We start from the raw sequence: 26,176 nt of genomic DNA on the forward strand, positions 1-26,176 counted from the left end.
AGTGATGTAGCGGAGGTAGGATCCATACATAGCTTTAAGAAGAGGTATGAAAAAGCTCATGGAGCAGGAAGTGACCTAGTAGCGACCAGTGAAGAGGCGGGGCCAAGAGCTGTGACTCGACCCCTGCAACCACAACTAAGTAGGTGAATACACACACACACATACACAGCAATGTCTTTCTCTTGGAGTTGCTACAACAGCCTGCCACATAATTTTACAGGTAACGCAAACGAATCCTGGTCATCGATGTATTTTCTCATTTTTCTTACCATAAATACATGCTTCGTCTAATACTACACTATTGTAATGTTTTACAGATTCATTACTGTTTAACATATTTCATTCATTAAACTCATCTAGAGTTCTGTATTTTCCTTAAGATCTGCTGCAACGTTTCTCCAAATCTGTAGTCTGGTGTATATTTGTCTTACGGTTCTACGTATTCCGACTGAGTCGATTCTTGCTTCTTTTACAAATTCAAAGGCTATTTAAAAACCATACCACGGGCGGAGGTAGAACCCGCGATCAGAGTCTCTCAAAACTCCAGACCGTCGCGTTAGCCACTGGGCCAGCTAGCCACAATAAGATTCATCCAACTAGGTATATTTATACACCACAGGAAGGTTAACATAGGCACCACTGTGACCACAAATGCAAGTTTTTACAGACGAATCTCCAGATAGCGTGGCCGTGACGAACTCTAGCTCAAGTCCCCTCAAAGCCGTCAACATAACTCACGAAATCGTAATGACACGATTGCAAACAAACGATACCCGCCCGTGGTATGGTTTGTTTGCAATCGTGTCACACGATTTCGTGAGTCAATGGCTATTATAAGGGCAACTATTATACTCTAGGTTGATGATAAGCAATCCTGGACTACAATATATACGAGTTTTGTAGATGTTAGATGAACCATTGGTTTCTAATAACAGTTACATGTGATCCAGCAACACCATTTTTCAGGCTCCAGTGAATTAAGGTGAATATCTACAAACATACCTGTAGGTCCATAACCAGACCTCGCCCAGGAATTGAAGAATAATATAATTCAGAGGAAAAAACTGTTGCCCCACTAGGAACTAGTAAGGAAAGGGAGAGAAAGAGGAAAAAGAAATTGGAAATACTAGGGGTGTGAGAAGGAGTGATAAAACATGAGTCGCCAGGAGAGGAGGGAGGGGAGGGGAGAGAGACTGGCTCCTGATACTGCTCTAAATTGCAAGTCTCTCCAATCCCAAGGTCCATCCTGTCCCTCGCCAGAGCCCTTAACAACTGATAAATGACACTCAATTCTACGGGAAGAACACGGATGGAGTCTCTGTGGGGACGGGGACTTTAAACTAGGACCATGTCCCTCAACACTTACATTTAACGTTAACTACGTCATGTGTTTCACTCAGTGGCTCCACTTTCAATTTTAAGTTGAAGCCTTTTTAGCCATTTCTCAGAGAGAGAGAGAGAGAGAGAGAGAGAGAGAGAGAGAGAGAGAAGCTAGTGTTTTAGTTCAGGATAAAGACAGTGTTTCTCTCTACAAGTAATATTAGCAAGAACACAACAATGTGTGTGGACACACGCACCTGCCTCTGACACAACACCAATACTCTTACATTTATTAATCAAAGACACTTTAGATACAAGCACGGTATAATACACACGAACACCTATGATCTGGCACCTATTTTATAAACGCCAAGAATAAAATTATCCCACTACACGATGATCAAACAAGATGCAGTAACACGATTACTTGATCGACAGTGTGATAAATTAAAATAGTAGTTAAAAAAATAATAGCGTGACATGATGAACACAGGGAATCTAATAATTTCCATAATATTTAAGTTTGGAAGACTATTCAGTACGTAATTAAAAACTATAGACATATCTCTCGTAATTAGAAGATATAGACCTATCTCCCATTTTGCAAAACAGAAATGGACGATAGCTCCAGGCCCTTGAAGTGATCTGCGCAAAAGAGGAAGTGCAAGTGGGTCTGCCTGGAGGAGTGGTGGAGGAATATGAACTAGACAAGAGTTAAAAGTGGTGCAATGTGAGGCAAGATAAACAGTGTGGGTGTGAGGTACTCACCAGTGACGGCTGCTGCACCACGATGCCGGTCTTAGAGGGGCACACCACACACTAGTCAAGAGGTAATACACACACACACACACACACACACACACACACACACACACACACACACACACACACACACACACACACACACACACACACACACAGCGTGGAATAGACAAGGTGGACAGAGACAGGATGTTCCAGAGATGGAACACAGAAACAAGGGATCACAATTGTGAAGACTCAGATGAGTCAAAGGGATGTTAGCAAGTATTTCTTGAGCCACAGAGTTGTTAGGAAGTGGAATAGTCTGGCAAGTGAAGTAGTGGAGGCAGGAACCATACATAGTTTTAAGACGAGGTATGATAAAGCTCATGGAGCAGGGAGTGGGAGGACCCAGTAGCGGTCAGTGAAGAGGCGGGGCCAGGAGTCTCGACCCCTGCAACCACAATTAGGTGAGTACACACACACACACACACACACACACACACACACACACACACACACACACACACACACACACACACACACACACACAAGGAAAAAGATCTTGGGGTGAGTATAACACCAGGCACATCTCCTGAAGCGCACATCAACCAAATAACTGCTGCAGCATATGGGCGCCTAGCAAACCTCAGAACAGCATTCCGACATCTTAATAAGGAATCATTCAGGACCCTGTACACCGTGTACGTTAGGCCCATATTGGAGTATGCGGCACCAGTTTGGAACCAACACCTAGCCAAGCACGTAAAGAAACTAGAGAAAGTGCAAAGGTTTGCAACAAGACTAGTCCCAGAGCTAAGAGGTATGTCCTACGAGGAGAGGTTAAGGGAAATCAACCTGACGACACTGGAGGACAGGAGAGATAGGGGGGACATGATAACGACATACAAAATACTGAGAGGAATTGACAAGGTGGACAAAGACAGGATGTTCCAGAGATTGGACACAGTAACAAGGGGACACAGTTGGAAGCTGAAGACACAGATGAATCACAGGGATGTTAGGAAGTATTTCTTCAGCCACAGAGTAGTCAGTAAGTGGAATAGTTTGGGAAGTGATGTAGTGGAGGCAGGATCCATACATAGCTTTAAGCAGAGGTATGATAAAGCTCACGGCTCAGGGAGAGTGACCTAGTAGCGATCAGTGAAGAGGCGGGGCCAGGAGCTCGGACTCGACCCCCTGCAACCTCAACTAGGTGAGTACAACTAGGTGAGTACACACACACACACACACACAGGAGCCAGGAGCTGAGTTTCGACCCCTGCAACCACAAATAGGTGAGTACACACACAGAGATACCCTCCTCCATATACATTTTTTATGATATTTTTCATCATATACATTATCATCATATGGAATCGCTAAACCCATAAAGATTATACAGCGCCTTCCATCATACACTATCACAAAACATCAGACACTATCACAAAGCATATCAGACACTATCACAAAGCATATCAGACGGGAATACAGAATATAAAACAGGCCACGACCACCCCAAGAAGTGTGCCTGGTGTGTGGTACCATAATAACTAGTTATAAAAGGATATCGATAGTCTCCTCGAGGTCCTCCAGGTCCCACTCTATGGACCTGAGGGCGTTACGGAGCTCTGTGTTGGTCCAGTCGAGTTGCTCCTTGCTAGTGACGATGGTTCCTTCCTCCTGCAGCTCTCCCCACCGCTGGTATAACCCCCGCGTCTTGTTCAGAGCCTTGCACACCTCACTGAAACGCCAAACACACTAGTTAATATTTAACATACATTGTGCTGGAAACAAATATTATTGTACTTGTAAGAAACAGTAAACCCCTGCGTGCCATTCAGCCAAGGTGTGACAGGCTCGATCCTCTGTTCGCTGACCGCGAGACATCAGATTTTGCCCTACAGCCCGAGTTTATTGAGTAGCGCCCAATAAACTCGGGGGAACATGCCGTCATAAAATAGGTACTTTACAACCCAAATAGTCGACACGCCATTGGCGATGTTAACTCCATCCTGGAATGTTTCATTAAGAGCCTGCGTATCTACAAGTATAACTACCTTTACAAATGACCATTATCAAATTGCAGCAAATATTGCATAATTTTGTAAACTACTATCAACATTTCTTGCCATGAACAAATGTTTCATAAAAGGCAAAAATTATTATAATACTACCCAGATTCACTTCCCTCGCTAAACTGATCTAGATTCTCAGTTTGAATTTTCTTTGTAATGGGTTGTAGCTCTTCTCCAGACCTACTGATTACGTTTACTTGCTGTACTCCTATTTCTACAAATTCATTTGCGCCCTCATTCCCTGCGATGTTGACATGAGATGGTGGTATAAACCTTGGTAATAAATACCGACAAGTTGGTTTAGAAAGACACGTAAGCAAACACTATGACATATTTATTAGAAAACGTTTCGGTCCTGGGACCGAAACGTGTCTTTCTAAATCAACATGAGATGGTATCCACACAAACTCCATTAATTTTTGCCATTTCATAACAGCTTTGCATTTTTCTATTTCCTCTATAATACTGTCCGTGATAAATCTACGGTTTCAACTGAGCAAAGCTAACACAGCATCCGAAAAAAAAACCGGGTTTTTGCGACAAACTTCACTGACCACTTTATGGGGAATTAATTCAGTCTAAGTTGATGATACCAATTCTTGAAGCGTGCAAACTTTTAAAGATGTCTGACACTTGGTTTTTAACTACAGTCACCTGGAGGCTACGAAGCTAATTAAAACATTAAATCCTCCACAAAGACGCATTAATGTTTAAAGTTTGAAGGTGAATTATAAAATAGCATGGAGAAATGCTAAAAAAAAAAGTTCGAACATATATTAGGCCAAAATTGAATTGAGGCAGTGGTGTGGTACTCTCACCTACAAAAAAAAAAAAAACACATGGTAAGTTAGGCTAGGTCCTAAGGTCTATAAAATGGTTACCAAGAATTAGAAAAAACAAATATGAAGTACGATAAAAGGCTGAAAGCACTAAAGATGCGCACTCTGGCTGATAGGAAGAAAGAAGAGACATAATCAAATATAAAGCCATACAAGTTACGAAAGACAGAAATACGGAGCAGAACAGATACCAGAAAATATGTCTTCGCAGAACATTAGATCCATGAAATAAATTAAGAGACGTAATATATCCTATAACTATTGGAGAATAAAAATTTGTATTAACAAGTCATCAATTGTCTGTGACCTGTTTCGGGCGTTTTCCCCACTTCCGCGGCCCGGACCTGGGCCAGGTTTCCCTGTTGATTTCCTGGTCGACCCGGCTGTTGCTCCTGGAGGCCTGCTGGCTCACGTATCCATCACAGTCTGGTTGAACTGGCATATAGTTTCCAATAGGTTCCAGCAATATTTCCGATATCTGCTGGCAGTAGGCTGAATAGTCGGGGCTCACGGATGTTGACACGAGAGTCCTCATAAGTATGGTACCTATGGCTCCTCTGATTGTCACTTAGTTTACAATTCCTCCCATATCTTCAATATGTTATGGTAGTGGGCATATTTGGGACAAGGCCCTCTATTTTCTCGTGTGTATCTTGTAACCTATCCCGGTTTTCTGAAGAGGTCCCAGTAGTTCAAATGTATAATTTCTGCTATCTCAAACCATACCACGGGCGGGGATAGAACCCACGATCAGAGAGCCTCAAAAGTTCTGCTATCTCAACTGCTCTGAACGGTGCTATCAATAATAAGCAGTAGTACCCCAAACGAGAGAACACGTAATTTGATTTATCTGTCCTTTCATTTTCCTGGCCTTTGCAGCATTTGCTTCATCGTTCTTTCAAAGAGAGGTTACAAGACAATTATATCTACGTCTTTTACATGTTCTTTTCGTTCTATGGGGTGACCCTCCTGCTTTACATGCTATTTCCTTTTTGAATTCTCATTTTCTCTGTATATGAGCAACTGGAAAATGTCCCCATTAAACATGCTATTTTCCAATGCCCACTGGAAGACCTTGCTTATATCCTCTTTCAGTTTCTTCATTTTTTTTTTTTTTTGGTGTCTCTACAGAGGTGACTTGCATACTAATTTTTGGGTCATCCGCAAAGGATGATACGAAGCTGTGACTTGTGTTTTTACCAATTTCCGTCATGAAAATGAAAAACCAGGTACCATTTTTTTTACATTCTACGACGAGATTTTACAATGTGTACTACTTTAGTTTGTGTTCCATTTGTTACAAAATTGTAAATTGATTTCCCTAATTTTCTGTTATATCTAATGATCGCATTTGTAAAATGCCTTAGGGAAGACATTTATGTCTACATTGTGGGATTCTTCCAAAGCCTCAGTAATCTTATTATAGTGCTCTATTAGTTGTGACAAGCATGATCTCCCTGCTTTAACCCCATGCTAGTCTGTGTTGTACAGGTCACGTTTATCCCATAAAATTTATCACCGAGTCTCACCGATTTTTACTATGTGATGCGAAAGCCACTGGCCTGTATTTTTTTTTTTTTTTTTGCCAGGGCTTGAGTGTCGCTTTAGTGCAGAGCTGTCTGCACTTTTTTGGACCTCTAAGATTTCACCTAGATCTACGCTCTTCCTCCACAGTATGCTGAATGATTGTGATTGTTTGCATTTCTTAACTGAGTTCCACGAGTCTGGTCCCACTGCTGCATGTATGGGCATTTCATATATCATGTCAGATATGATACGACGGGTGGGCAGGTATTAAAAAAAATCAGGATATTCCACTTTCTTGTTTACTGGATCACTGAACATTAATTCAAACTGGTCTATCAAGATTTAGTTCATTTCTTTTTCGTCAAAGGTGTACGAACCTCCTGGCTGCAGTGGACCAATTCTAGGGGCTGTTCTTAATATGGATTTTTTTGTATGTGTAGACATATTTTTGTTTTTCATTGAAAGACTTCTTATGCTCTTCAGTCTGGTACGACAGAAGAGCATAATCTCTTGTTGCAGGTTATCTTTCCTTCTTCATGATATATTCTCAATTTTAAGCAGTTCTGAAACCCTCTTTCTGTACAATCTTCATACTTTTTCAATGGCATATATTTTTTTTTTTTGCCCGAGCTGAACATAATTTTATACAAATCCTGTACGCTTCTGTATCCATCCATTCCAAGCACTGACGTGGGTTTAGGAAAAATTTCCCTGGGAACGTCTGATAGTTCTTTATCTCATTCCAATCAATTCTCGGGTTGAAGTTAAGATTACTGAACAGCCCTTAGCGTTGACTATTTCCAGGGGCCTCTACACATGTTCCTATGCGTGCTGTGGCTCCAGTATATTGCATCTGAAATCGTTATGTCTCTAATCAGTTTATCATTATTCACGAAGATCAGGTCTAGAAAGTTTTCGTCCCTGGGCTGTTAGCTGCTGGTTTAGAACAATTTTTTCAGTTATTACAAGGAAGCTAAAACCAGGAGTACTTTACCAGAGAGAACCAACCCATGCCAATAGTTGCATGAGCCTTTCCTTAGTTACAGTACACCAGCAATAAAAATTTACGGTGATCAGATGAGGCGTTCTCATTATAAACTAAAACCTCAGAGGAATTGAAAACAAAAATGTTAGGCAACCACTTCAAGGTACCCCTTCAGGGATACTTGATATCCTGTCTGACCAGTTGACCCTCCATCAACACATTCTCGCACCATAACTGATACACGTGCAGATTTTAAAGTTTTCTGGCTACGCTCGGCCACTGCCTTGCAAGACGTATGCGACTTTATAATGTGCTTATTTGTAGTTAATACTTGTTATTGGTTTAGTAACCCAACCCAACCTAAAAAATTGACGATGGGAACCTAGTAAGCCTTGGTAAAATGAGAATAGGATGTATGTAGAAAACATAACCTGCCCGACCAGTTGAACCCGCCATTGGTGAAAAACAAGGGAGGCGCATTCCACTGCCGTGCTGAGCGCTCTACCTTGGCTACCAAGCACTCATTATACTGCCTCTGAACAAGCACACACTACCACAGCTACAATCATCCCCACTATTCACACGTTAAACAGGAAGAAACTTTAATTTTACGAGGTTTCACCCACAGTGCGGCTTTATCAAGTAGTCAATAAAGCTTTATGTGGAACGTCGTAAAATATTGCCTTACCTGCGACTTGCTTCGAGAGTTTTCCTACTCTAGCTCCATAGCCTGGGGTCCAGGCCTTCCTATTGATTGCCCAGTCAACTAGACCGTAGCTACTAGAGGCTCGCCGATTCGCATGTCCTTCACAGCCTGGTTGATCTGGTACACCGCGGCAGGGAGTGATCAAATTTCCACGTGAAAAACTTCTAAACCTATTCTTGCAATATTTCTGATATCTGCTAGCAGCAGGGTGGAGAGTCTAGGTCCACTGATGTTGGCGTAGCGTTTTCTTTTCGTGTCCGTGGCTTCCCTTGTTTATTGGGTCTACATTACACTTCCATCTCTCTCACTCCGGTACGGGTTAAGTTTGTAATGTCTTTTAATTACCATTTGTCAATTTGCGTCGTCTCCCCCCCTTACACAATATTATCTCTACATTCAACTCATTCTCATGCCAACAGTGATACGTATAATTTGAACGTATTTTGGAACTGCTTAAATGAGTTACCAGAAGTGTCGCGGCCAATCTTTAATTGTGTGTGTGTGTGTACTCACCTAGTTGTACTCACCTAGTTGAGGTTGCGGGGGTCGAGTCCGAGCTCCTGGCCCCGCCTCTTCACTGATCGCTACTAGGTCACTCTCCCCGAGCCGTGAGCTTTATCATACCTCTGCTTAAAGCTATGTATGGATCCTGCCTCCACTACATCACTTCCCAAACTATTCCACTTACTGACTACTCTGTGGCTGAAGAAATACTTCCTAACATCCCTGTGATTCATCTGTGTCTTCAGCTTCCAACTGTGTCCCCTTGTTACTGTGTCCAATCTCTGGAACATCCTGTCTTTGTCCACCTTGTCAATTCCTCTCAGTATTTTGTATGTCGTTATCATGTCCCCCCTATCTCTCCTGTCCTCCAGTGTCGTCAGGTTGATTTCCCTTAACCTCTCCTCGTAGGACATACCTCTTAGCTCTGGGACTAGTCTTGTTGCAAACCTTTGCACTTTCTCTAGTTTCTTCACGTGCTTGGCTAGGTGTGGGTTCCAAACTGGTGCCGCATACTCCAATATGGGCCTAACATACACGGTGTACAGGGTCCTGAATGATTCCTTATTAAGATGTCGGAATGCTGTTCTGAGGTTTGCTAGGCGCCCATATGCTGCAGCAGTTATTTGGTTGATGTGCGCTTCAGGAGATGTGCCTGGTGAGTGAGGTTTGTAGTCTCTGACCCCCTAGACTGTACTCCGTCTGCGGCCTTCTTTGCCCTTCCCCAATCTTCATGACTTTGCACTTGGTGGGATTGAACTCCAGGAGCCAATTGCTGGACCAGGTCTGCAGCCTGTCCAGATCCCTTTGTAGTTCTGCCTGGTCTTCGATCGAGTGTATTCTTCTCATCAACTTCACGTCATCTGCAAACAGGGACACCTCAGAGTCTATTCCTTCCGTCATGTCGTTCACAAATACCAGAAACAGCACTGGTCCTAGGACTGACCCCTGCGGGACCCCGCTGGTCACAGGTGCCCACTCTGACACCTCGCCACGTACCATGACTCGCTGCTGTCTTCCTGACAAGTGTGTGTGTGTGTGTGTGTGTGTGTGTGTGTGTGTGTGTGTGTGTGTGTGTGTGTGTGTGTGTGTGTGTGTGTGTGTGTGTGTGTGTGTGTGTGTGTGTGTGTGTGTGGTAGTGTGTGTGTGTGTGTGTGTGTGTGTGTGTGTGTGTGTGTGTGTGTGTGTGTGTGTGTGTGTGTGTGTGTGTGTGTGTGTGTGTGTGTGTGTGTGTGTGTGTGTGTGTGTGTGTGTGTGTGTGTGTGTGTGTGTGTGTGTGTGTGTGTGTGTGTGTGTGTGTGTGTGTGTGTGTGTGTGTGTTTAAATATACATTTATATATACTTTTATAACATAATATAAAATAAAGGTAATAACATTTTTAAATTTATTAAAAAAATGACTTTCGTAATCGCGTAAAACAGCGTAGCAAAATGAGAACATGTTGCTAGAATGCATACACATCCTCTGTAATATCTCCACTTCAAGCAAGATTCACTCAACTAATCCACTCCAAGACACCTCAACGATATTCTCATTGTCCTATTGAAGTCTCCCTACTCGGCCTGACAGGTTTCAATATGTGACCCATCCTCCAGGATGGAATATGACAGGGAAACAGATTTTGTTCCTATTGTTTAACTGTCATTAGAATAGGGTAGCAGCATACTGCCGATGTATACAATTTTACTAAATAACAAAACATGACCGCTTTTCCCACTTCACTACACAACTCAATTTTTGGTTGAGTCGTATTGATTGTTCGAGGGTCACTGACCGTGTTTCACCAGAATACTAAGCGCATGAATAATTTAAAACTTTAAAATATGAATTTAAATGAATCTCTCAACGTACTTATAAAGAGGTACACAAAAAATGATCACAAGAAACAGGTGATATCGTAATATCCCATACAACTACAGTGAAAAGTAGCAATACTCCCATCGCTTTCGTGGTCTTTCACATTATCAAGGAATATCAAAATTAATAAAGGAACCAATGTCATTCCTATTTGAGAACAAGTAACTCCCATCTTCTCTTCCGACCTATCCCCGCACCATGAGTGATACGTCTGCAAATTTGAACGTTTCCAGGTTACATTCAGTCACCTTGTTGACAGAAGTGTAGCGCCATTTTTTCTTAAATTGTTTATTTAAGGTTAAACAACATTTTACAATGTTATAATAACCTTATCCCATTCAACCTCACCTAAAGTTAAAAGAAAATAGCATTTATAGTCATTAGAAACAAACTAATTCTGGGAACAAAATGAACGCAGTAAAAAAAAAAAGACAAAAATAACGCTAAATCTGTCTGGGTCATGTGGCAGTGTTGTAAAAATTATAGACCAGGCTTTCAGAATGTGCTCCCCTATACTCAGCAGAACTCTACAACTGTGCTGTACAGTATATCGTACCAGCCACACCGGCAGATGGACTCTTCAAACCTTGATATGAATTAAACATTTAATTCGCTTGTTATGTTCGCCATGCAACTTATCCCCATACCATACATAAACAATGTGTTGTTTCCAACTAAGTGAGTGGTTACAGTCTCTACCTCACTGCCAGACTTTACCGTACTGTATACGTAATTTGCTTACTGATGGTTAACTGGGCGTATGGTGGTTTATTTAGGCTAAAGTAACCTACGCTAACTTTAAACAACTAAGACTTAATTGATGCACCTTAATAAATAAGAAAATGCCCAGTGTAATATGAGGATGCAATGATCCACGAGACCCACTAAGCTTAATTAACAAAGATGCTCACAGGGTCAATGACTGTAGCAACATCGCAATTTTTTACATTTTTGAACTTAACGGTTAACAGCTGTTATTCTACATCAGCTCATTTTGAAGTCCATCCCTAAGGAGTTTTACATACACAGAGCGAAACGTTCTCTCTTAGATTTGCTATGCAGCTTGTCATATCTTCACTATTATCGGACGTGCAACTTGTGATTCTAATGTATACTAACCACCCCCAGAATAAAACCCACAACAGTCGTCTAACACCCATTTACTGCTACGTGAACAAGAGCAACAGGAACAGGGAAAATTTACCTAACGTCTGTACCAGCTCAGATCATACCCAGGTCTTTCGGTTGTAATCCCAAGATATTATCACTGTTACGAGCACTTGTGCTACATGGTATTAACATATTTACTACAACCAAGGAAAAAACTTCGAAGTTTGTTTCTACTTTCAATGTTGCCTGAGATTAATATGAGGATTAAAAAGAGGAGGTCATGATAGAGGAGCCATGATCGAGACGCTGGGGCCACTCAAGGTTAACGTCTCGAAACGGATCGAGGGACTTAAGAGAAAGAGAGGGCTTCGAGAGAACCCTTAAAGGAGAGAGAGAGAGAGATTGGGGGAAGAGAGGCTTACGGAAGAGTGCTTAATGAAATGAGGGCCTGATAGAAAAGAGCGTAGAGAAGAGAGGATGTAGAGTGCGTAGGGGAAAGAGAGCTTTAGAGACGGGAGGCTGAGAGAACAGAGATTATAAGAGAGGGGGGATAAGAGAAAGATTAAAGGAGAGGGAAAGTGTCTAAGGAAGAGAGGTTTGGGAGAGAGGGGTCTTAGGAGATAGAGGCATAGGAAAAATGGGAGCACAGGGGAGTGGCCTTAGGGAAGAAGGGGAGCCCAAAGAGCACCAAGTTGAAAGGTACAGTGACAGCAACAATGAAAGCAAAGACACTGTATTGTGCCTTTTAATTCTTTCCGAACAAGCCTTTCTTTGGGACAAAATTTTGCTGTCTGAAAAACTACTTTGAGGAAAACGTCGCCCCACATAAATGCTGTTCCTACAAGCTTCTATTTCCATGTGCACTGCAGAAGGCCTCCTCAGTCTCACTCTTAAAGCTCCAAGCACAACTGGCTACCAGTGAAATTTAAGGAATAATGGTGGCTAGTGTTGAGAACAGTCTGTTATCAGTTAATGGTTCCTGGGATCATCTACCCAGCAACCTGAACTCATACGAGGCCTCATAAATTGCAAAAGAAATATTACAAGAATTACTATTAAACACAATAATGTAAATATGATTATATAAGTTTTCCTGACATATAAGTTCACGAGACAAAGAAAACACCAGTAATCCTGCCAAAGTATAAAACGTTTAACAGACTTCCGCGTTATACTCATATTATTATTCGTGGAGAAGCGCTAAACCCGTGGAAATCATACAAAACCTAGGGACTGGGAGGGAATAAGCTTAATCCAAGGGAAGGTAGCTCCAATTCCTTGGAACAAAAGCCTGGAAGAGTGAATGTGTGTAAAATGCAGGCACCTACGTCTTGGAGGCGAAGTAGATGAGGTCGACAAAGCTGGAGTAGCGGAAAGCGTTGATTTCTCTGATACTCTTCCTGACGCTCTTATTGCGGATGACGACGGCGGGGCGGGGTCCTGCTGCCCCTCCGTAACGAGAACCACTCCTCCTGAGATGGCCTGCCATACTGCCACAGCTTCACCACCAACTCACTCATAACCTCCAACACAACCCATCACCATGAGTACCAACATTCCTTCACTCCATGGTAGCTCCACTACACTCACTTCACTACAAAGATGACCTACAATGGTCACCTGCTCACAAAGAATGGTTACCTGCCCACAAAAATGACCCTTTCCACAAGAAAGAGTGAACTGCCTTCAAGGGGTGGTGGGTATGCAAGCACGAGGGCAGTACGCGCTCACAAAGATGACTTGTCCACAAGGGTCACCTACCGAAAAGAACGATCGCCTGTCTACAATTGCCAGGAAAAAATCACTTGCCCACAAGAAAAAGTTGGTAGGAAGACAAGGGATTTAAGTGCCTACAAGGATCAGTGGGTGATGCAGGTACGAGGAGGGCAGTACGTGCCCCATCACCTTGCAAGTCACACTAAGGCGAGCGAGTTGGTGCTCACAATCAGAGTAAGTCTTGGCCCCACAACCGGCGTGCCATTGGCTACACTATCTCGCTGCTGCCACCCCACCCGCTCACACCCAAAACAATCTCACTCGGGTTGCTTACACCACACCAGATGCTCAAAGCTTTCCTCGCTCCAACACAACACATGAAGCTCCGATACACTTCTGAGACGGCCCCGTTTGGGCACTGATTAAATAAATGCAGCTGACGCCAGTAAGAGCTAGGGTAGACTCTTTGAGAGCAGCATTACCCCCAGTCTCCTATGTAACCTTCCATATAAAGACCACTGTGTTGGACCTGTGCTCCCCTTCCCTGGATTGAACCTTAATACCTACTATTTCCCCAAGAACTGTATGACCCCTACGAGTTTAGCGCTTCCCCATGAATGTAACATAATACTCTATCAGTGCTCCTAGCGCCATATGGGACACTCCGCCTGTCATGTCGAGTCATCCATATCCAACGCACGTCACTCGTACAACCAATCCTCATACACAACATCCGCTTCGCAGGCCTCAGTATCCGTGCCAGTGATGTAACACCTTATGAATTTCTGTGCTTTGCTTCCATCGACAGAGAACATTTCTTCACCACGAAGTCTACGGCTGCGCGCATTAATCTTACAGATGTTAATGCAAGCTAAAATTCTGTCTTGGTCTTAGCCAAGGTCAAGTGAGTCACTTGCCCGCATGCGCATCCTCAAACATGTATTCAAGCATATACAATTTAAATAGAAGATATTTATAACTCTAATTTTTAAAAGGGTGGACCGGTAAGCCAGCGGAAGGCCTCGGTCAGATGACCAAAACATCCAGCAGCGGGTTATCATATGACCAAGACCCGCGTCAGGAAACACTAGTCCTGTTTCCTGACAAACCTTACTTATCCAGTTTAAATTATGTTGGTTTATTAGTTAGGGTGAATCGCCCAACACGAATCGTTCATAAAATGACCCATTCATTACTACTGGCAACAATCACTGGACCCTTTAAAAATGTTAATAAATCGAAGGCAACAGTCACGTACATATGGCCAGAAGTAGCACCACAGAGCTTCACTACGATACCAGAGCCTAACAAAACAGTCTGGGGTCTCAAACATCTACTTAAGTTTTCCACAAATGAGATTACGCAAAGGGAAACGGAACTAGCATTACATTTTATATACCAAGCATCAGACACTAAAAACATGGGAAATAAGAACATAAGAACATAAGAAAGGAGGAACACTGCAGCAGGCCTGTTGGCCCATACTAGGCAGGTCCTTTACAATTCATCCCACTAACAAAACATTTGCCCAACCCAATTTTCAATGCCACCCAAGAAATAAGCTCTGATGTGAAAGTCCCACTCAAATCCAACCCCTCCCACACATGTACTTATCCAACTTAAATTTGAAACTACCCAAAGTCCCAGCCTCAATAACCCAACTAGGTAGACTGTTCCACTCATCAACTACCCTATTTCCAAACCAATACTTTCCTATGTCCTTTCTAAATCTAAATTTATCTAATTTAAATCCATTACTGCGGGTTCTCTCTTGGAGAGACATCCTCAAGACCTTATTAATATCCCATTTATTAATACCTATCTTCCACTTATACACTTCTATCAGGTCTCCCCTCATTCTTCGTCTAACAAGTGAATGTAACTTAAGAGTCTTCAATCTTTCTTCATAAGGAAGATTTCTAATGCTATGTATTAATTTAGTCATCCTATGCTGAATGTTTTCTAACGAATTTATGTCCATTCTGTAATATGGAGACCAGAACTGAGCTGCATAATCTAGGTGAGGCCTTACTAATGATGTATAAAGCTGCAGTATGACCTCTGGATGGAAATAAATGGTATAAAATACCGACACAATGGCAATATAAACACAAATGAATGTAGGGAGACTGTGCGAAAGCAGTCGTATAAGTAAAACATGGCGTGAAAGAAGACAAACTTGTCAGTGTTCAGGAATAGCATGAAAGACAAACTGGTTTGTGTCCAGAATCGCGTGAAAGAAGACAAAACGGTCTAATGTCTAGGAAGCTTCACTGTCCAACTTCTTCTTCCTTATTTTCAAAGTCATCACCACAACAAAGGTACACTGGTGCACAATCCCCTCAAGGGTGGTTCCTTGACGCTGGTGAGGGGCACTTGATCTAGGGAATTGGATCTGTGCTCCGGTTCCCTGAACTGACCCTGAATCCCCCCTACAGGTGCTGTATAATCCCTACGGGTTTAGCGCTCCCTCATGTTTATAATACAATGCACAATGAATTACATGATCAACATAGTTTACCATATGGCAACATGCCAATGAATTAACACGATCTATGACCCCCTTAAATGCCCCTTCATTCCCCTACACTTTTAATTCCTTATAGATAATTATGATAAAAACGGGGAAGCGCTTAACTCATACGGGCCACACAGCGCTTGAGGACTGTGAAGTAACCAGGTTTAATCATTGCATCAAGAGCCCTTCACCAGCATCATGAAACTCCTTCCCATGAAGGGCCTTACAGTCAGAGACGTTCGCAAATGTTGATCATTAGACTGACAACTCGTTTGAGGAAATGAAGGGGGGGGGGGGGGTACTTGGGTTATGAAGGGAATATTCATAGTTACAACCACAGGGTAGTAGTAGTGGGCGTATGCACGCACGTGTGCGTCCACTACTTCCTTCCCTCCTGTAGTACCATTGTATGCATTTGTGGTTAAAGTAGAGGCTAGGCTTTGGCCCTACTGCTACACTGACCATTACCGTGGTTCACTTAACAACCAGTAGATACCAAGGAGTTAGTTGATTGTGGAAAGACACTTATACAGTTCAGGACATTTATTAAAGGAAACGTTTCGCCACGAGTGGCTTCAACAGTCCTAATTAGGAAAGGTAGTCACTGGTGGCGAAGAGTTTCCTTTATATTATTAAAAAACGTCCTGAATAGTACACAAGTGTTTTTCCACAGCGTATCGGTATCACCATACTATTTACATGCAGGAAGTTGACTGTTTTGAGTCGTATCTTTTCGGTTGACTCAAGAACTCTAATATAATCAAGATAATCCCAATATGCCATTCACCATGGCATATTGGGATTATCTTGAACTAACCCTCCGGGATTAATAGTAATCTAAATTCTTATTCCATTCCCATCTAACATGGAGCCTATCATACAGAGTCTTACAGTCTTGACAATGAGTGGTAACACCTCGTTCAGCTCTTTTGGGACGAGTTTTGCTAGGAAGACATGTCGATGGATGAAACAGCATTTACGAGTACTGGGGCACGGTTCATAACAAGATCTGCCATTATTATTAATTATTATTATTGGACAAACGTTAAACCTGTAAGGACATACAGGATATTGGAAATAGATGGCAATCAATTCGATCTAGGGGAAGACAGGTTCAATTCCTTGATCAAGAGCCCCCTCACAAGGAAGAGCTAAACCCGTAAGGATCAAGAGCTCTTCACCAGCATCAAAGCACCCCTTCCCTCTGACGGGTACAATATCTTTAGATTCTAAATGATCACCAATCATTGCAAGAGCAGCACCATCAATGCAGAATTTTTTTTGATGGCATAATAGATTTCAACTCCTAATTGCTGTAATGTGAACACTGTATGTTTGCTATCCTCCCAGTGAACAGTAGGAAATGATTAGCCTCAATCAGAATACTGACTTCATTCCCGGGCCTGACGAGACGTATGGCCAAATCTTATATGGGTGCCTAGCAGTAGACAGGCAGCTGTGTTAATGAACTAGTGGCTACATCCTGGTCGTCGCGAAATGGGGGCTTTATAACGAGCTGAAGTAGGATAACAACTCAGCCTGTAAACAGACATACAATGATGAAAATCTCTTGTCTTTTTTCTTGTCGATGAGAAGAAATGGATTACTTTTAGTTTGTCCAACTAAATTACCCGAAATTTAATACTGCTATTCTTGCCATCGATCCTCCATAGACAAGAGTTAAATACAAAGCTTAGACGAAGTAAAAAAGGCTTCCCTCTACCCAAAATAGGACATTCACCAGCCAAGACTGTTGGTGAATAGAGCAAGTACAATGCTGAACAATCTCTGGTCAGACAAAATTAACCTGTCTCAGGAACAACATACATTAGAAAAACTGACAATGATATTTGCCTGATAAAAATCAGGTGTTACATGTGTCTTATATGTCAATCATTAATGTAATAAGACTAAGAACTATAAACAAATTTTCTTCTGAAAATCTATGAAAAACCTTTCTAGGAGAATAATCTTACGATTTTTATGTATTATCACTCGCTATGTGACCGCCAATATAGTTTCAGAAAAGGTTTTACCGCAGCTAACTTGCTAACCACCTCCTTATGTGACACAAGCCACTGAAAAAAAATCCGAGGTCAACTGTTTAGTTGATCTGGATACTGTAAAAAGGTGCCTGTGGCCGGGTATAGCACCGGAGCTTCCTGGCAAAAATACAAGCACTAGGAATCTCTGCCTCCACTCTACACCTGAGTGACTTCCTTCAAGGTCGCCTCTTGGAAAGATTCTTAATGCAAGTGTTACCCACTTAACCGGTGCTAGCACACCTCGAGCGAGTGTACTTGGTTCTTTCAGAGCTACAGAATGTCTACCCAATGACCTACTAAACCTTACATCCTCTAAGCCTAACCCAATGCCAGACTTCCATTTTGACTACTTAGTCAACCAGGTTGTTGGTGCTAGTGACCCCGCATGCACTTGGCAGGAGGTAGTGGTCCAGTTTTCTCTTGAAAACTTCCACCTTTGTTACAGCAATATTTCTGTTATTTGCCAGAAGCAGGTTGAGTCTAGGGCCATAAACTGGCATCCCCACTTTTCACTGAGTTTATTCTAACAATGTTCTTCAATTCTAACCATACCCCCGGCCGGGATTGAACCCGCGGTCATAGTCTCAAAACTCCAGCCCGTCGCGTTAGCCACTAGACCAGCTAGCCACAATAAGATTCATCCAACTAGGTATATTTCTACCTAGTTGGATGAATTACGATTTCTTGAGTCATGTTCTTCAATTCTACTCGTGTTATCCTTGCTTCTCACTGGGTTTGCTTTACACGTCCTGTATTTCTCACTCCAGATTTGGAACCTGTCTCCTCAAGTATTTTTCATGTAAATATCATAATGTATCTTCATCATCCTGGAGAGTGCATTTCAAGTACTTTTAATATGTTCACCAGATGTTTTATTGACTATATGGGCGGTAAACTCTCTCTCAACAGCTTGCAGCTTTACTGACCTGAGGCAAAATGTAGACAGTAATACTGTCTAGTTATCATAGTGCCCCCCTTGGAGCGAGTTGTTGTGGGCCAGTTCCCTGAGTGCCCACTAGAGGATAGGTCTTCAAGTTAGATATACCCGGCCATGCCTCTTTCTCACTCCTAGACCTGCGGCCTTCCTGTTAACAGCTCCCCTCCCGGACTGGCTTCGGCACAACTCATTGCCTGCCGTATATTCCAGTATATGTCACCTACCTCTGCACTACCTGACATGTTACTAGACCAACCCAGTATACAGTTTTAACACAATAACATGTTACATTTGCTTCTGAATGAATTGAAGAGTATTAGTGCCCAGGGATAATAATGATGCCTTTGGGGGTTAAAAGTGACTGCAATAACTATGAAGAATCATGTGGTAAATCTTGCAATCATTCAAGAAAATTACAGCAATATGACATCTCCTATTTGCTTGACAGCAGAGGCTGTACAATTTTACAAGCTCATTCTCACCATGAGTATGCACCACTTTCTTCGACTGCCTTGTCTTCCATGCTTATTTCTAACTTTTGGACAAGGCAGAGGAGCATACAAGGCACTCATCTTTTCCCACGATATAGCCTGCTTGGAGTAGCCTTTTCAACCCACCTTCAACAGAGATGAGATGTCGATGGTCTTAGTGCTATGCACAAGATCGAAGTCCCCAGTTTCCACTTTACTTATTTTCATGGAAAGCTAGGAATCAGCTATTATTATATTTATGAGAAAACATTAAATTCATAGGGGTCATAAATTGTTTGGGGAATGGAAAGTAATCAGGTTTGTTTAGATTAGATTTAGATTTTGCCACCGAAGTGGCTAGTTTATTGTGCACCCAATATCAATCCTGTGTGCGGTAGCACAAGAGCATATGGATACACGAAAGGCCTAGGAACTAGGCCCTAAAAGGGTTAACAGATGCACAAATGGATTTACATCTACATATCTACAGTTCACTTATCTGTTACAAGCACATTTAGGAAACTTGCTTAGTATATCTGGTATCTTACTTTCGTTAATATCTTGACATGTCACATAGATTATACTGTCTATCTCTGTATTCCTCAATAAGTGGACAATTAAGCACATAGTGTTCAAGACAACAGCCATATGCCTGACCACATAGTTTGTGTGTGTCTGCCAAACTGCCAGAAGTACTTGTAACCAAGCCTAAGCCTGGCCACTACAACATCAGTCAGTCTGTTCACATTGCAAGTTGCTCCATAAACACAGTTATCTACTTTCATGTTATCGTAGTGGGTTATAGATCTAGTCATGCTTCTAACCGCATTTCTATAACAATCATTTTCATTATTTACTTTTTTTTTATTATCACACTGGCCGATTCCCACCAAGGCAGGGTGGCCCGAAAAAGAAAAACTTTCACCATCATTCACTCCATCACTGTCTTGCCAGAAGGGTGCTTTACACTACAGTTTTTAAACTGCAACATTAACACCCCTCCTTCAGAGTGCAGGCACTGTACTTCCCATCTCCAGGACTCAAGTCCGGCCTGCCGGTTTCCCTGAACCCCTTCATAAATGTTACTTTGCTCACACTCCAACAGCACGTCAAGTATTAAAAACCATTTGTCTCCATTCACTCCTATCAAACATGCTCACGCATGCATGCTGGAAGTCCAAGCCCCTCGCACACAAAACCTCCTTTACCCCCTCCCTCCAACCTTTCCTAGGCCGACCCCTACCCCGCCTTCCTTCCACTACAGACTGATACACTCTTGAAGTCACTCTGTTTCGCTCCATTCTCTCTACATGTCCGAACCACCTCACCAACCCTTCCTCAGCCCTCTGGACAACAGTTTTGGTAATCCTGCACCTCCTCCTAACTTCCAAACTACGAATTCTCTGCATTATATTCACACCACACATTGCCCTCAGACATGACATCTCCACTGCCTCCAGCCTTCTCCTTGCTGCAACATTCATCACCCATGCTTCACACCCATATAAGAGCGTTGGTAAAACTGTACTCTCATACATTCCCCTCTTTGCCTCCAAGGACAAAGTTCTTTGCGTCCACAGACTCCTAAGTGCACCACTCACCCTTTTCCCCTCATCAATTCTATGATTCACCTCATCTTTCATAGACCCATCCGCTGGCACGTCCACTCCCAAATATCTGAATACATTCACCTCCTCCATACTCTCTCCCTCCAATCTGATATCCAATCTTTCATCACCTAATCTTTTTGTTATCCTCATTACCTTACTCTTTCCTGTATTCACTTTTAATTTTCTTCTTTTACACACCCTACCAAATTCATCCACCAATCTCTGCAACTTCTCTTCAGAATCTCACAAGAGCACAGTGTCATCAGCAAAGAGCAACTGTGACAACTCCCACTTTATGTGTGATTCTTTATCTTTTAACTCCATGCCTCTTGCCAAGACCCTCGCATTTACTTCTCTTACAACCCCATCTATAAATATATTAAACAACCACGGTGACATCACACATCCTTGTCTAAGGCCTACTTTTACTGGGAAATAATTTCCCTCTTTCCTACATACTCTAACTTGAGCCTCACTATCCTCGTAAAAACTCTTCACTGCTTTCAGTAACCTACCTCCTACACCATACACCTGCAACATCTGCCACATTGCACCCCTATCCACCCTGTCATACGCCTTTTCCAAATCCATAAATGCCACAAAGACCTCTTTAGCCTTATCTAAATACTGTTCACTTATATGTTTCACTGTAAACACCTGGGCCACACACCCCCTACCTTTCCTAAAGCCTCCTTGTTCATCTGCTATCCTATTCTCCGTCTTACTCTTAATTCTTTCAATAATAACTCTACCATACACTTTACCAGGTATACTCAACAGAATTATCCCCCTATAATTTTTGCACTCTCTTTTGTCCCCTTTGCCTTTATACAAAGGAACTATGCATGCTCTCTGCCAATCCCTAGGTACCTTACCCTCTTCCATACATTTATTAAATAATTGCACCAACCACTCCAAAACTATATCCCCACCTGCTTTTAACATTTCTATCTTTATCCCATCAATCCCGGCTGCCTTACCCCCTTTCATTTTACGTACTGCCTCACGAACTTCCCTCACACTCACAACTGGCTCTTCCTCACTCCTACAAGATGTTATTCCTCCTTGCCCTATACACGAAATCACAGCTTCCCTATCTTCATCAACATTTAACAATTCCTCAAAATAGTCCCTCCATCTTCCCAATACCTCTAACTCTCCATTTAATAACTCTCCTCTCCTATTTTTAACTGACAAATCCCTTTGTTCTCTAGGCTTCCTTAACTTGTTAATCTCACTCCAAAACTTTTTCTTATTTTCAACAAAATTTGTTGATAACATCTCACCCACTCTCTCATTTGCTCTCTTTTTACATTGCTTCACCACTCTCTTAACCTCTCTCTTTTTCTCCATATACTCTTCCCTCCTTGCATCACTTCTACTTTGTAAAAACTTCTCATATGCTTTTTCTCCCTTACTACTCTCTTTACATCATCATTCCACCAATCGCTCCTGTTCCCTCCCGCACCCACTTTCCTGTAACCACAAACTTCTGCTGAACACTCTAACACTACATTTTTAAACCTACCCCATACCTCTTCGACCCCATTGCCTATGCTCTCATTTGCCCATCTATCCTCCAATAGCTGTTTATATCTTGCCCTAACTGCCTCCTCTTTTAGTTTATAAACCTTCACCTCTCTCTTCCCTGATGCTTCTATTCTCCTTGCATCCCATCTACCTTTTACTCTCAGTGTAGCTACAACTAGAAAGTGATCTGATATATCTGTGGCCCCCCTATAAACATTATTTACTTCTCTCCTATTATTATTCCAAATGCTAGACACAGATATACCAGTCATATTCTACATTCTCCTTCTGGGTACTCTTCTTGGCTAACATATCAACTTCATCATGAAGGAGTAATCCAATGTGCGATGGGATCCATAGCAATTGTACATTAATTCCTTTGTCTCAGATTTTTTAGTATCTATACCTGGCTTCTCCAATGAGCATGTTGTTGGGGTCATTATATGAGTCAAGAGCCTTCAGTGATGACATAGAATCAGTAATGATGATAGAGTCAAGTTCAGTGTCAGTTTGCAGTGTAAACACCCAGTTGTTTATTTTTATGCCTAGTTCAACAAGTTTATCATTCTTAACTAGGGAGGTGGCAATGAGCAGATGCAGCCCTACCAGAAGACTCCTGTTTAGATCCATCAGTGTATATAACTTGTAATAGATTATTACTACCAGCTAGGCGAGAAATTTCTTCTTGAGCAGTTGCTTTAACAAGTGATTTAAGGAAGGGATTACTAGCAATGAGCTTCTAGGGAGGGACTTGCAGGTATGTGATTTTAAATGAACACATCTTCCATGGAGGAGTGAAATGCTCTTCTTGTCTACAGTGATACAGTTAATGCAGGTTATAAAACTTAATTGCATGTTTTCACACTCCACTTAGATCTGTGTGTATTGACTTCTAGATATTTAGTAAGATTCATTGTGCAGTGCCTGGTTCATTTCTTAGCATTCTAATACCGAGTACAGTGTTAATCTCAACAATCCTATCACCAAGCCCCTTCCTCGTATTAAGAACCTTTGTAGATTTGGGACAGCCAAGAATAATTCTGAGAGCTTCATTTTGCATTAACTACAAGGGTGGGAGAGAACTTTCTCTGGCTAATATCAACATGGGAGCAGCATAATCAATTAAGGACCTAACATAGGCTATGTACATTATTCTCACGATTCTCACATTAGCACCATAGTTGGAGTTGTAGCCAGCAACAGCTTTGAGAGCATTTAGCCTATCTTTGCATTTCTTATTTAGTTGTGGTATAGTGGATTTGTTAAAGGGTACATCTACACCAAGATATCTGTAAGTTTTAACGTAGCTAACGTTTTCACTCTGCAAGTAGATGGGTCGGGGATGTCGTTTGCTTGTCAATATCTTTGTTTTAGAGGAAGATATTATGAGGCCTAGTCGATTACAAATTGATTGAACTTCATTAAGAATGGTACTCCTCTTCTTATGCCCTGTTGTATGAATCATGATGTCATCAGCATAGCTTATAGCTATATGTTTAGGTGAGGCAGGTAGATCATTTAGGAGAGCATTAATCAGAATATTAAATAGCATGGGGTTGTGAAAAAACTCCCTGCGGTGTACCTAGTACAGTACTTTAGATAGAGATAGAGAGATAGAGATAGAGAGATAGACAGAGAGAGAGAGAGAGAGAGAGAGAGAGAGAGAGAGAGAGAGAGAGAGAGAGAGAGAGAGAGAGAGAGAGAGAGAGGCACCAGGGCCTCTTAGCAAAACTTCAAGCACTGGGAATTGCAGGCTCTACGCTATGTCTCCTCAGTGGCTACCTTCATGGTAGATCTCTAAGTGTAGTTCTCAATGGAACGGAATCAGCAAGACACCCTATTGGGGCAAGTGTTCCACAAGGAAGCGTGCTGGGTCCATTGTTATGGAATGTCTACTTCAACGACCTTCTTCATCTCATCCCAGAATCACATGCATATGCAGACGACTGTACACTGACATTCACTTATCCAAGAGAAGAAATGCCAGCTGCTCTAAGCTACATCAATCACCAGCTGAGAGCTATATCAGCTTGGGGAAATAGATGGCAAGTAACATTTGCACCTGAGAAAACGCAAATGATGATCGTCTCTAGGCACCATGATGGTAATGCTGGTGCAGTAGTAAGGATGAATGGGAGGATGTTGGCACCTGGAGAAGAAGTTGATATCCTTGGGGTGAAATTTGACTCCAAACTAACCATGAAGAACCATGTTGTAAATCTTGCAAACAAGGCAGCCAGGAAGCTTACAGCACTTCGCCGTATCTCCCATCTGCTTGACAGTAGGGGTTGCAAGATCCTGTACGAGGCACAAGTACGCTCGCACCTTGTGTATGCTCCACTTCCTTGGTTTGCCTGCCCCCCCTCTCATCTGCGACTGCTTGACAGAGTAGAGAACAGAGCAAGATGTCTCATCTCTCGCCTGGACCCATCCTGGATAGATCTGTCATTTCAGCAGAGCCTTCAACATAGGAGGGATGTGGGTGGCCTTACTGTTATGTACAAGGCCAATATTGTCAAAGTGCCACACTTGGATCCACTTCGAGGACAGCGTGAAACAAGTTTTTATGCCACAAGACGGGCAGAAAGCAGCAACTTCAATCTGGCTGTACCCTTCTCCAGAACATCACTCCATCTGAGATCATATATACCCAGGATGACTCGAGTATGGAACACATTTGTACAGCATAATGATGTCGACGAGATAAAGTCAGTTGATCAAATGAAAATGCTGGCCCACAGATGGCTCCAACTTCATCCTGTTTCCTACTTGTATGTCTCATAACAATAAAAATGCTTTCAAATGAGCTGATGTAGGTAACAGCTCTTAGCTTGCCAATAAAGTTAGGAATCCTTAACCTGTAAATAGCTTGCCAATAAAGCTAGGGATCCTTTAACCTTGTCAAACCCTGTCCAGTGTGGGCCTGTGTACGTCAGGCCCACACTGGAGTATGCAGCACCAGTTTGGAACCCACACCTGGTCAAGCACATCAAGAAATTAGAGAAAGTGCAAAGGTTTGCAACAAGGCTAGTTCCGGAGCTCAGGGGAATGTCCTACGAAGGAATGCTAAGGGACATCGGCCTGACGACACTGGAGGACAGGAGGGTTAGGGGAGACATGATAACAACATACAAAATACTGTGAGGAATAGATAAGGTGGACAGAGACAACATGTTCCAGAGAGGGGACACAGACACAAGGGATTACAACTGGAGGTTGAAGACTCACATGAGTCAAAGGGATGTTAGGAATTATTTCCTGTCAGGAAGTGGAATAGTCTGGCAAGTGATGTAGTGGAGGCAGGAACCATACATAGTTTTAAGACAAGGTATGATAAAGCTCATGAGGCAGAGAGAGAGAGAGAGAGAGAGAGACAGACAGACAGACAGACAGACAGACAGAGACAGAGAGAGAGAGAGAGAGAGAGAGAGAGAGAGAGAGAGAGAGAGAGAGAGAGAGAGAGAGAGAGAGAAAAAGAAGAGAGAGAAGAAGAGAAAAAGAAGAGAGAGAAGAAGAGAGAGAGAAGAGAGAAGAAGAAGAGAGAAGAAGAAGAAGAGAGAAGAAGAAGAGAGAGAGAAGAAGAGAGAGAGAAGGAGAGAGAAGAGAAGGGAGAGAAGAAGAAGAAGAGGAAGGAAGAAGAGAGAAGAAAGAAGAGAGAGAGAAGAAGAAGAGAAGAAGAAGAGAG

General features: G+C 42.3%; 1 protein-coding gene across 2 annotated transcripts in view; it reads right to left on the reverse strand.

Moving 5' to 3' along the window:
• Positions 1 to 3,182: 3,182 nt before the first annotated feature.
• The window catches only part of LOC138854341 (syntaxin-10-like), a 29,961-nt gene continuing 6,967 nt past the window's right edge, over positions 3,183 to 26,176 (reverse strand). The window contains exons 1-2 of one of the 2 annotated variants that reach the window (XM_070096937.1): positions 12,994 to 13,673; positions 3,599 to 3,805 (exon numbers count right to left, since the gene is read on the reverse strand). In XM_070096937.1, coding sequence (XP_069953038.1) covers positions 3,619 to 3,805; positions 12,994 to 13,154 — 348 coding nt within the window. In that variant the 5' untranslated portion in view covers positions 13,155 to 13,673 and the 3' untranslated portion in view covers positions 3,599 to 3,618. Of the gene's footprint in view, positions 3,806 to 12,993; positions 13,674 to 26,176 lie in introns of those variants that run through there. The other variant, XR_011393540.1, reaches the window with a different exon arrangement.

This window comes from Cherax quadricarinatus, chromosome 55, assembly GCF_038502225.1.
Source record: "Cherax quadricarinatus isolate ZL_2023a chromosome 55, ASM3850222v1, whole genome shotgun sequence".
Taxonomy (NCBI): domain Eukaryota; kingdom Metazoa; phylum Arthropoda; class Malacostraca; order Decapoda; family Parastacidae; genus Cherax; species Cherax quadricarinatus.